The 13271-nt window shown below is 35.8% G+C and overlaps 1 protein-coding gene across 1 annotated transcript in view; it reads right to left on the bottom strand.

Annotated features, from left to right (window-relative positions):
• Window positions 1–7926, bottom strand: part of Cfap47 (cilia and flagella associated protein 47) — a 424564-nt gene extending 416638 nt beyond the window's left edge. Inside the window, exons 1-2 of the mRNA XM_048796386.1 lie at window positions 7678–7926; window positions 4900–5107 (exon numbers count right to left, since the gene is read on the bottom strand). Of these exons, the coding sequence (XP_048652343.1) occupies window positions 4900–5107; window positions 7678–7887 (418 nt within the window). The 5' untranslated portion in view covers window positions 7888–7926. The remainder of the gene's footprint in view (window positions 1–4899; window positions 5108–7677) is intronic.
• Window positions 7927–13271: the final 5345 nt, after the last annotated feature.

The raw sequence follows: 13271 nt of genomic DNA, 5'->3' as shown, positions 1-13271 counted from the left end.
CCCCAGTAACCCCACTACTACCCCCACCAAAAAGAAAGATACTTTTCCAAGCCAGGTGCCCCAGGGCTGGCCCAATAGGTAATGACAGGGCAACTGCAGAGGGTGTCCCAGGGAAAATAGGGTAAGGATGAAGGCCTCAGAGCTGTATCCTTGGTAAATGAATGGACAGGCCAAACTCAGCCGGTGCCTCAGATTGGTTTTTCACCCAACTAGATCTCCTGACCAAACCAGAAGGCTGTTTTAGTATTAGTGAGTTCAGCCCCCCAGTGTGAGCCTGGGCCCTCTCTGGCCATCCCTTAAGTAGAGCCAAGTTTGTCTCTCACAGGAAAGAGACCACACCCACTCTGACCCTGAGACTGAAGCTATGGCCTACAAGAAGGCTGAGTCCCAGGGAGTTCTTGCTAGGGAGGAGGAGGAGGAGGAGGAGCTTCTTTTCCAGAAAATAAAAGAGAAAATATTTCTTAATTCATTTTATGAGGTTGGTACTACCCTGACACCAAAGCCAGACAAAGGCAATACAAAACAAACAAAAAAATAAATAAAACGAACTATAGACCAATATCTCTCAAGAATTGGGACCCAGCAATCTCAAATATAACATTAGCAAACCAAATTCTAGCATATAGGAAAAGTATGATACTGTATAACCAAGAGGAATTCATCCCATGTATACAAGGACAAGTCCAGTTCAACATTCAAAAATTAGTCTATGTAGTCCACCATATAAATAAGTTGCAAAAAAATCATGATCATCAGGGCACAGTGGCTCATGCCTATAATCCCAGCAACTCAGGAGGCTGAGGCAGGAGGATCAATAGTTCAAAGCCAGCCTCAGCAACTTAGCAAAGCTGTAAGCAACTTAGCGAGACCCTGTCTCTAAATAAAATATAAAAAGGACTGGGGATGTGGCTCAGTGGTTCACTCATAGGTTCAATCCTTGGTACCAAAATCATCATCATCATCATCATCATCATATGAATTTTCACAGAAAAAGCTTTTGATAAAATTCCACATTTCTGGGGCTGGGGTTGTAGCTCAGTGATTGAGTGTTTGCCTAGCACGTGCGAGGCCCTGGGTTCAATCCTCAGTGCCACATAAAAATAAATAAACAAAATAAAGGTATTATGTCCAACTATAACTAAAAAATAAAATATTAAAAAAATCCACATTTATTCATGATAAAGACTCTTGTAAAGTTAAAATAGATGGGACAGACAATAACAAGGAATCTAAAAATACAAACACACAAAAATCTCCTAGAAATTGAGGTCAGCAAGGTGAGATGATAAAATATCAACTCACAGAAATCAATCGTATTTACATACTATCAAGGAACATTTACAAACACTCCAAAAAATGAAATACCAGGATGCACATTAAGACACTCATGCAGGATCTTTGTATTGAAAAATGACAATATGCTGGTAAAAGACATCAAAGTAGACCTAAATAAATGGGAAGACATAGCATGTTCATAAATTGGGAAATTTACATAATAAAGATGTTAGTTCTCAAATTGTTCTACATGCTAAATTTAAATCTTATCAAAATCCCAACATATTTTTTGTGGGCTCAGAAAACTTATTCTGAAATTCGTATGGAAAGGCTGAGACATTAAAATAGCTAAAATAATCTTATCAAAACAGTGAAGTGTGAAGAATTGCTTTGTTACATTTTAAGAAACACTTTGCAGTAAAGGTAATTAAGATAGCATGATGTTGGTAAAGGTATGGACACATAGGCAGTAGAACAAACTACAGAACTCAGAAAGAAATCAACACTAACATGCTCACTGATTTTGTGTGTGTGTGTATTTGAGAGAGAGACTGAGAATTGAACACAAGTATGCTAGGTGAGCACTCTACCACTGAGCAACACTCCTAGCCCCTCCACTGACTTTTTTTTTTCCAAAGGTTCACAATCAATTCAATGGAAAAGGTTAGCTTTTTCAACAATGGGGGTCAAAGCAATTGGATATCTACTGGGAAAAGAGAAACTTTGATATAAACTTCACATTTCATACAAAAATTAATTATAAAAGTACCACTAATCTAAATGTAAAACTTAAAAATAGCAGAAAATCTTCATGATCAAGGCTTAGGCAAAGAGTTCTTAGTCTTGACATTAAAATCATGAACCATTAAAATACTGATAAATTGAAATCAAAATTTAAAAAGAAAAAATATTGCTGTACAAAATATTATGTTGAAAGGATGCAAAGTCAATTCAGAGACTGGGAAAAATATTTTCAAGCCACATGTCCATCAAAAAACTTGTATCCAGAATATAAAGAAATTGTAAAAACTTAATAAAACAAATAAACAATATAATTTTAAAATGAGCAAAACACATTCATAAACATTTCATCAGAGAAGATATTCAGATGACAGAAAAACACATGAAAACATGTTCAGCATTATCAGTCATCAGGGAAATGCAAATTAAAACTACAATGAGATTCCACTATCTGTCAGAATGGCTAAAATTTAAACATAGTGACAGCAACAAACACTGGAAAGAATGTGGGCAAAGTGTTTCACTCACATTGCTCATTGGAGTGCAAAATGGTACAGCCACTATGGGAAGCAATTTGGGATTCTCTACTAAAGTAAATATGCAATTACCATATGACCTAGCAATTGCACTAATGGGCATTTTTCCCAGAGAAATGAAAACTTATGTTCACATAAAACTTGTGCGAGAATATTAAAGCAGTGTACTTATAATAACTAAAAACTGCTATCAGTCTCTATTCTTCAAAAGATCGATGGTTTAAAAAAAACTGTCGAATTAAAAAAATGTTCCCTTTCCCTAGAAATGCCATGACAAATAATATAGCACATTAAATATTTTCATGAAAATGGCAAAAATAAATAAATAAATAAATAAAAACTGCAGTATATACATACCATACTATGGAATAGTACTTAGTAATACGAAGGAACAAAAATATAGTCAACAACATGGCTGAATCTCTGAGGAGTTTGCTGAATGAAAAAAAAAGCCAATCCATAAAGATTATATGCTGCATGATTTAATTTATACAAACTATTTGAAGAAACAAATTTTCAAAGTGGAAGACAGATTACAGTTTCCACAGTTTCAGGGATGGCAAATGTGAGGCAAAAGTGTGGTAGGTGGAGCTGTAATAAAGCAACAGGAAAGATCGTTGTGGTATTAGAACCCTTTCAGTGTCTTGCCTGGTGGTGAATATCTGAACCTAGGTAGATGATAAAATTGTTTAGCACTTAATAACACAGACACACACAGACAAACAGACATGCACAGGAGTTCAAGCACGCTATGGGAATCTTTTTTTTTTTTTTCTTTTTGTGGTGCTGGGGATTGAACCCAGGACCTTATGCATGAGAGGCAAGTCTTCTACCAACTGAGCTATATCCCTAGCCCAGCTATGGCAATATTAATAAGATAGATCATATTTATGACTATTTCTCCATTGTGGTATTATCCTATACTTTTGCAAAATGGTACAATTGGGGAAAACTGGAAAAAATGCATAAGGGCTCTGTTTTATTTAATATAATTGGATGTGAATTTTCAATCATCTGAATCAAAAATACATACAATAGCAACTCTCTGTGACATACACACACACACACACACACACACACACACCTTCCTTCAGTCTTGTCCCACACATCAAGAGGGTAATGGGTAATGCTGTGCTTATGCTGCAACTTTGGTGAGAAATGGACTCTGATGAGAGACAGTATACATTGTGTGAATAAGACAAAATCTTTTCAAGACCAAAGGCATACTCAACCCTTCTCTCCATACACAGAATAAGCAAGCAAATCTGAATGCCACTGTCATGGTTATGCCAAAATAAAAAGTGCACTAAAAATGGCCCTACTTAAAAATTTAAAAGTAACAATGCATGCAATAATTAATACCTTTCCTACTATGTGTAAACTATTTGATTACTAGGTAGAATGGAATTGTATGTTAAATCAGAACTTCTCAATAACATGGAGAACCAAAATAATTGCAGATCTAAATTTAGTTTATATTAATGAAAAAATATAAGGGAAATTATTAAGAAATATACATCTAAAACTATATAATAGAAAATATTCCAATATTAAATCTTAAAGTGGTAGATAAACATAGACAAAAGAATAATACCTATAGAACCACATTTTGCTGGGGTAAAGGAAGATCGTGTGTGTGTGTGTGTGTGTGTGTGTGTGTGTGTATAAATAAAACTGTTTTAAATTTAAACAATAACTTTAATGGGCAATTTAACAATAAAACGAAATATGCTTTTATTTGGGACCAGGAATTGAACCCAGGGGCACTTAAACACTGAGTCACATTGCTAGCCTCTTTATATTTTATTTTGAGACAGACTCACTAAGTTGCTTAGGGCCAAAATATACTTTTTCAAGTACAAAAGAGAAAAGGAATCATTATTCATCTTTGTCAAATAAATAATGTATATCAAAATTAATCTCAAATCAATTACTTATATCCATTATATTCATTCACATTTTTTCTCTTTTTAATATTTTTAGTTGTAGATGGACACAATATCTTTATTTATTTATTTATTCATTCATTCATTTATTTTTATGTGGTGCTGAGGATTAAACCCAGGGCCTCACATGTGCGAGGCAAGTTCTCTACCACTAGCCACAACCCCAGCTCTCATCCACACTTTTCAAACAATCTCAAAAGAGCAACATTTTGACCTTTAAGCCAAAAATCTGCCCTATTTAAAATTCAGTGAAGTGAATATGACAATACTTTGAAATTAATATGAATATAAACTTGCAAAAATCTAATAACATTCAATTATTTGATACTTATATTTAAATAAAAATACTTGAGAATGCTGTAAACACTACAATTTTCTAGAAAATTTTTTTCAAGTTCAGCTATATGAAAACAATAGATACAAGTCAGAGAAAATACAGACTATGAATATTACATACCCTATTAGAGGAACTTCTATTACTTTATTTCCTATTAAAATATGTAGTTGGTCAAATGTGTTTTCATCTTTATCAGGATGATATTCCACCATAGCTGTCATATGAAGACCAGGAGCAAGTGCCTTATCCAGATTGGTCAACATCAGTTTGAACTTCAGTGGGGAAAAAAAAAAAGATTCAAATTATACATCATTGTGTGTGTGCATATGTATGTTCCTGGAGACCGAACTCAGAGCCTTGCACCTGCTCAACAAGCACTCTATCAGTGAATCACATTTACCACTGAGCTGTATTTCCAGCCCCCAGATTATACACCTTAACTCCTTAAAAGAATGTAATGTGAGCAAATGTAGTTAGGAGTGTACATTATTATCAAATCATAGTCCTTATTCCTGCCCTAAAAGCAAAAATCTTTCAATTTTATTTTAACTGACACATAATCATTTTATATATGTATGTGGTATAATGTGATGTTCTGATACATGTATATATTGTGGAATGAGCAAATACGGCTAATTAACATGCATTGCCTCACAGACTCATTTTTGTCATGAGAACATTCATAATCCTCTCTTAGCAATTTAAAAATATACATTATTAACTATAGTCATCTAGTTGTTTTAGTAGATCACCAGAACTTATTCCTGCATGCATATGTACATACACACATTGTGTACACACATGTGTATGTATATTAAATACAGGAAGTACACAATATTTCATATACTTTCTGCATGGGGACCTGGGCTTCATAACTTGGAGGAAACAGAAAGAAAGAATAGACCAAAGAGGAAAAAACATTTGATAGCTTCAGGAAAATATTAAGGTAGAAAGAGGAGAACTGATAACTGTTGATCACTTATGATGTGTCAAGCAATTATACATCTATTATCTCAATACACTTCTAAAGTCCTATGAGGTTGATATTAAGGCTCTCAGCAGACAGATTGACTCTGACTGTAGAGTGAAACCAATATCTAAAGTCACTCAGAAGTGAGGATGCCATAACAACTAATCTACCTGACTGTAAAACTTAATACCTTCCTCCTTCACCCTCAATCAGTAACAATAGAGATCGTATTGAAATTAATTATTCTAAGCCAAATGCTTTGCATCCTACTCTTAGCATCTTATGAGCTGACCAATTAGGCAAAACTAACATTTACCAAGAGTCCTTGAGACTCAAGTCCAAAATATAAGGAATGTTAGTAAATGCAATAAGTATCCTGGAGGGTAGAAATAATATGGGGAGATATGACAATTAATGGAACCTCACATTGACCTTAAAAGGTGGATGAGATTTAGGAAAATGGGGAGCAGGGGGGTCTTGTAGATGAGGGAAGTAAAAATGTGAGTCAAAAGAAAAGGAAGTCTGAGCAATAGGCAAGAGGGAGAAATTACGAATAAGACTGGCTTAACCAAACCAGAGGCCACACAAATTAGCAAAGCAATATTAAATGGATAGTGGGAAACTGAAAAATAGTATTGAAATCAAGCACAGAACTATCAACTGTATGACCCTGGAAAATAAGAACTTTGTATTCTTTTTCTACCAACTACCTACAAATAGATGGTGTGCAACATTGTATATGGTGCATAGTGCACACTTAATATATAGATATTCAGATATCTAACAAATCTGTGTTAGTAGATATCAGAATAGTGGTTAATCACCTCCATGGGGTGATTACTCCAGGTACTGTAGGGAAGGGGCACTAGCAACCTTCTAGTGTGCTAAATATATTTAATGATTTGATACAGGTGGTGGCTTCATAAGTATATACATATATACACACTAATCCATCAAGCTTTACTTTGAGATTTGTGCATATCCATGTAGATAAACACTGTATTTTTTTGAAGAATAGAAAACAGAACATGAAAATTCTTCTTTTATTGCTCTCCTAGTCACTAACAGGTTTGCCTATGTATATACAAACACTTTAACTTTAAAATTATGGACATATTTTATGCATTCAGATGAATTCACTAGGAATATCTTCTGAAAAATCCCAGTTATTTATTGCTTACTTATCAAAACTTATACATTTCCTATATCAAAAGTCTTGTGAACTAATAGACACCCATTCACATATATGATCTAAAATAACAGTAAGAGAGATGAAATTCTCTCCACTTTGAAGTCAGAAGACAGAGACAATCTCTCAGAACACTAATATTCATGATGGATAAACTTGTACTAAAATGTTCCCATTAGGTTCTAGGTCCTACAAGAGCAGCAATTTGTCCAGTCAGTATTCCTCACATCTCTTGACTGTTACATAATATGTGCTCAACAAACATTTGTTAATATGTGAAATTTAAAAAAAAAAAAAAAGCTTTCCAGTAATTCCATAGTTCTGGAGAAATCAAATACTTTATGACTTAAAGGGTTAATAGAGAATTTTATTCTCATGGTGCTTAAGCCAAGGTGCACAGATTCCGGGTTCGTACAAGTAGTCAAAGAACCCCTTCCTTTCTTTCCAAACTCGGGATGAAGAAACAGATTCTACATCAGCTTCAAGCAAAGAGGGTGGGGAGTGGGGGTACAGCAGCACATATAGAAACACACCTGCTAAACTACCGGACCTGGGGAAGTTCAATCCTACCCCCACCTCCTCAGGAGCCCACTGCTGGGCCAAAGGGAGGTGTTAGGTGAGAAGACATTCTCAGAGTCCCCGCCCTCCAGAGGTACTGGTTCCAGCACCTCTCAGTGTGTCACCTGTGGTTTAATTGGCTCTTGAAACCTTATCTTCCGGTTCCAACGGCCGAGATTGTGTACAGTAACTGGGAGGCGGTAAACTTTCCCAGCCACCGTGTTCAGGAACTTCAGCTCCGACGGGGTCACCCGCAGCTGAACGTCCTTCTTCTGGCTGTCTGTGTCCCAGGGGATGGGGGAGGCCCTCTCAATGTCCATGGCTGACTTCTCCATAGTGGACAAATAGTTGTGGACTTGGCCGACCCAGGACAAACTTGGTCTAGTTGCTAGGCGACCATCGCTAGGCAACCGTTGGACTCTGAGCTCTTGCTTGGGCTCGCAGCTCTTGCTTGGGCTCGCGCAGGCGCACTATCCCTTCCTCCATTGTCTACGTGCAAGTCGCGCGAGTTGGCTACTGAAAATAGAAGCCGCGGGTGCCTGGCAAAAGAATCCGGGGTGGCAGGTGTCACCAGAGCAACGGAAAAACATGTTACGACAGCCCCAAACACAGAAACTGCTCACTTATTTGTCGTGGTTTGGCAGAATTTTATGATGGCATTTGGTGTAGTGGGCATTTTCCTGGACCTCTCTTCAGACCAAGCTTTTAAGATCAATAAAATAATTTGCACATGGGGTCAATTAAGGCAAGAAGATGTTACAGAAACGGAGGATTTCAGTGGAAAACAGAGTCAGGGTCCCTAAGTGTCCTGCTCAATGGCCTTTAGACCAGCATTTCTCAATTAGTGTTGCTTATAATACCAGAATCTTAGATTGATATGAAAACCAATCAATAGGGTCGAGTAAAATAATTTACAATCTACCCCTGATTGATAATTATGTAGATTTATGTGTATTGACATAGAAAGATATACATTACACAGTATTAAATTTTGAAAAGTGACCAAATGGTATGTATGAGACATATTTCTTTTTACACATATACGCACACACTAAAACCAATCCTTTGGATCTTTGTTAAGATGCCAATTTAAAAAAAAAATGCCAATTTCATTTCAATATATATGGAGCAGAGTCTAATAATCTATACATATAACAAATTCCCAGGTGATAACAATGCTGCTGGTCCAGGAACAATATACTGAGGACAGAGGTATTAGGAACTTTGTTAACTACGCCAGGTATAAGCTTCTTCATTTGTGAAATGAAAGTTACTCAAGATATAGTGATCCAACATATTAATTGCTAGATGAAGACCTTTTCAACAGGCTTGAATTTACACTGTGCAATGCCTACTCTCTCCTCATCCTTCCTCTACTATGATCTCAGAGTTTCAAAACCTATCAGGTGTTTTCATTTCCTCCTTGATAACACACATGATGTTCACTCTGAGATGAATGACCTCTCCAACTTCCAACCAGTTAATCTTTTAAGACTTAAGTACTTTTATAAAATCTTTCCCATAACAGTTTTACAAGATTTTCATGGTACCAAGATGATAAGTAAATTATTTCTTTCTACAAGGAGGAAGAGATTTGTAAGTAATATAAAAGAAAGTTGACAAGTTTCTTGAAATGGTTGTTGTAAATAGTTGAAAATAGTGTTTGTAGTACTAATGGTGATTATTATGTGCAAAATTCTTAGGAAGCCATAGATTAAAAACATCTGCATCCTCTTTCAATAGTTTGTCTTAGCTTAACAAATAGGAGATGTGGATCACCCCTGGACTTTTTATGCCAATCTCTATATCATGTCATAGTACACATCTCGTCTATATCCCTGAGCCCTAAAGCAGGACAATTTTATAACACTGAAAGGAACACAGTGGGTCACAGAATTTGACTGAATCAAGACCACAGTCCATGCATAGCCTCCTAAACAGTCTCTGGGGGAAAAAAGATGGAAATTTTAGAATTCCATTTTGTCTATTCTCAGGGAGAAAAGTAGCCCAAGTCTGGACTTCTGGGTAGAACCTAAAGATACAATGATACATATCAATTAGAGAAAAATATTGTTTCTGTTTTGTTGGTATTCCCATCAACTAAGGAAGAGTATCACAGTCTGCTGTGCTTAGGTAAATTTAAATTGTTTAATCTACTCTTTTATCAACTGAAAATGTCACTTTCACATGAAGTATTCTAACATCAATCTACATCACATATTTACCTCTAAATTCTCTAATTTCTATATTGAATAATGTTCACCTAAGGGTTTTTTTAAACTTTTCAACTCTGCATGATAATGCAATTACTTGGACAAATAACATATGAAATTTTATATAACAGTAATTCAAAGCAGAAATAGGAAGCAGAGCAAGATGGTAGCTGAGTAAGATCCCTCAGCAACCATCTCCCTATATCCACAGAAATTGGAACAGTTATTCACACACTACATTACTTTTACAACAACTAGAAAGTCAGGTGAGAGATCATAGAATCTGGTTTTAGTATCATAAGAAGCGAAAATTCACTGAAAAAGGCAAGAAGGAAATAGTTGCCAATGTCACTCTTCCTGCAACTCCAAGCAGCACAGAGAGATACCTCCCACTTGGGAAAGAGAAATATTTAAATTTAGGCCTTATACTTGAAACCCAATACCAGGCCCATCATCGTGTACACCCAGCGCTAGGGTGAGTCCTACAACTGCCGCCTCCACTACAGTAATTACAGACTGAGCCAATGGAATTACATTAGAAAGGCAGGGTATTATGGTTTAGATATGAGGTATCCCCCAAAAGCTCATGTGTTAGACAATGCAAGAATTTTCAGAGGTGAAAAGATTAGATTATGAGGGTTGAACCTAATCAGTGGGTTAATCTACTGAAATGAATTAGTTGGGTGGTAACTATAGATAGGAAGGGTGTGACTAGAGGAGATAGATCACTGGAGGCATGCCTTTGGGGTTGATAGTTTGTCCCTGGTGAACAGAGCTATTTCTTTGCATCCTGGCTTTTATGTCCTGAGCTGCTTCCCTCCACCATGCCCTTTTGCCTCACTTAAGGCCCAGAGCTATAAAAATCAGACAATCATAAACTGAACTTCTGAAACCATGAGCCCCAAATTGTTATTATAAAGTCTTTTGGTCACAGCAACAAAAATGCTGCTAAAATGGAGGGTTAAGTGACTGGTTCTGCAACCCTTGACCCAAACTTGGGCAGCAGAGAGGGGAGCAGGACTCTACTTGCTGGAAAACAGAGCATGAAAGCTAGTGCCAGATTTTGCCTTGGAGCTAAATAATAGGCCCACCGCAGTAGAACCCAGCATTACACAGAAACCAAGGAGCCTTTATACCCAGGCCGGAGCTCACAAATGGAGCCTTCTGTGCTGCCCCAACATTAGGCAGAGATTTATGTGCCATATATATGGAGGCCATAGGAGAGATGACTCCATGAAGATTGAAGCGATAGAATGGTTTTTGAGTTTGAATGTGTCAAGAAGTAATTTAGACTATTAGGGCTTCTTGGAATAAGAAAGTAGGGTATGGAAATAAATTACTGTTAAAGCACACAGAATCAAACTAAAAACAACAAAAATGTTGATTACTTAGAAAGTGGAAGGTTATGCATAACAATAACAATAACAATGACCTCTTACTTGGCTTAAAAGTGAATATCACTTATTGATATATATATATATATATAAAATCAGAATGTTCATCCAAAAAAAAATTAAGTTATAGCTATATTGGGTAGTTACCTAGATGGGAAGTATATGTGATGGTGAGCTAGTTGATAAGAGAACACTATATTATCATCTTCTAAAGTAAAAACTAATGACAACATCAAATCTAATGAGAATGAGAGCAACTAGATCAGTCATAAATTTCTGATGAGAATGTAGTATTTTACAACCTCTCTGGAAAACAGTTTTATATTTTCTTATTAAACCAAACATGTAATTTCATACATCCCACTAATTGCAGTTATGGACATTCATCCTAGAGAAACCCAAACTTATTTGCACACAAAATGTAAATATCATGAATAGCAGCTTTATTCGTTATAGCCCAAACCTGGAAACAGTCCAATGTTCTTCAAGAGATGAATAAACAACCTACAATGCATTCATATATAAAATATTACTCAACAATGAGAAGGAATGAATGATGGATACATGCAAAACCATGGGTGATTCTCCAGAGAATTATGGTCAGTGAAAATATATATTTCCAAAAGGTTACAAGCACATGATTCCTTTATGTTATGTGTTTCAAATGACATTTTGAAAATGGAGGACATATCCAGTGGTTAGGTATGGAGTGAAACAGAAGAGAGCCAGGTATGGTTTATAAAAGAGAAAGATAAGGGATTCTTATATTGAAGCAGTGACCGTGACTATGACCATGCATACATGAACTTACATAGGTGATAAAATTGTATAGAACTAAACACACACACATAGACAAATACAAACAAACAAAATGAGGACTGGTATAACTGACGATCTAATACAGATGTCTTATATAAGTCTTAAAATCTTGGTTATGATAGTAAATTATAGTTTTGCAAAATGTTATCATTAAGGGAAATGTGGAAAATTTTTAATGGTACTAGGGATGTAAACTTGGAAAATTTTACAGAAGAGATCTCTATTATTTCTTACAAATGCATATGAATCTATAATTATCTTAACAAAAATCAAATTTAAAATAGAAATTAAATAAAAGGAAATTCAAGTAAATAAAGTTTAAATGCTACTCCCAAAAATGTTCCTATTGGGACATCTGGAGGAATTGTACATAAGGTCTAAAAAACTGAAATAAAAACTCATTGTGTTTGTTCACAATATTCTGGATGGCAAGTGTAGCACTTTGCTCAAAATTCTAAAACATTCCACTTTTGGTGTGCATTTACAGGGAGATTTACTTCGTGTATAGGAGTGCAATTCAGCAAGACATTGAGAAGAGCATATAAAATTCCGCAGAGACAGTGCACCCTGTGAGAATTTGCCCAATAAATTTGTGCCTGGCAGGCAGATTGATTATCTGGTTTCTAGTTGTTCCCAGTGTCTTCCACTATATTTATAGATAGCTGTAAGTTGTCCATTGTTTTCTTGTAGAAATGTACATGGCCAGCGGTTGCTCTTTTGGTTGACCTTTATGGTGGAAAAATGTAAAATCAGTAATAAAGCCCTTGATTTATGTTTAGTTGCAACCCATTCTTTCCTATGCTTCATGAAATTTTGGTATAATCAAAAATGCTAGTAGGTAATTTCCATTGTATTTGGCATCCTTGACTAGACTGATCATTTCAAGCCTCTCATTCCTTGTGAGTCATTTACATGTGTTCTTTGCCAGTATAAGGAGTTGTGCTTCCTGACCCATATGCAGATTTCCCCCCCACCCCCGCTCTGCAGGAATTTAACTTGTTTAATGAAAAACTGCTTTCAGATCATTTCAACATAGCCACTAACATACATTGGATTGAAAATTAGAAATGAATCTGGTGTATTCATCTATACAAGCTATTGCTAAGGCTACATTTCTTTTTTTTTTAACTCTTTTTTATTTGCTCTAATTAGCTATACATGACAGTAGAATGCATTTTAACACATTGTACACAAATGGAGCATGACTTCTCATTCCTCTGGCTGTACATGGTGCTGAGTCACACCAGTAGTGTAATCATACATGTATGCAGGGTAATAATGTCTATCTCATTC

This window comes from Marmota marmota, unplaced genomic scaffold (genome assembly GCF_001458135.2).
Source record: "Marmota marmota marmota unplaced genomic scaffold, marMar, whole genome shotgun sequence".
Taxonomy (NCBI): domain Eukaryota; kingdom Metazoa; phylum Chordata; class Mammalia; order Rodentia; family Sciuridae; genus Marmota; species Marmota marmota.
Note: the sequence above shows the minus strand (reverse complement) of the source record. Positions and strands in the feature narration are given on the sequence as shown.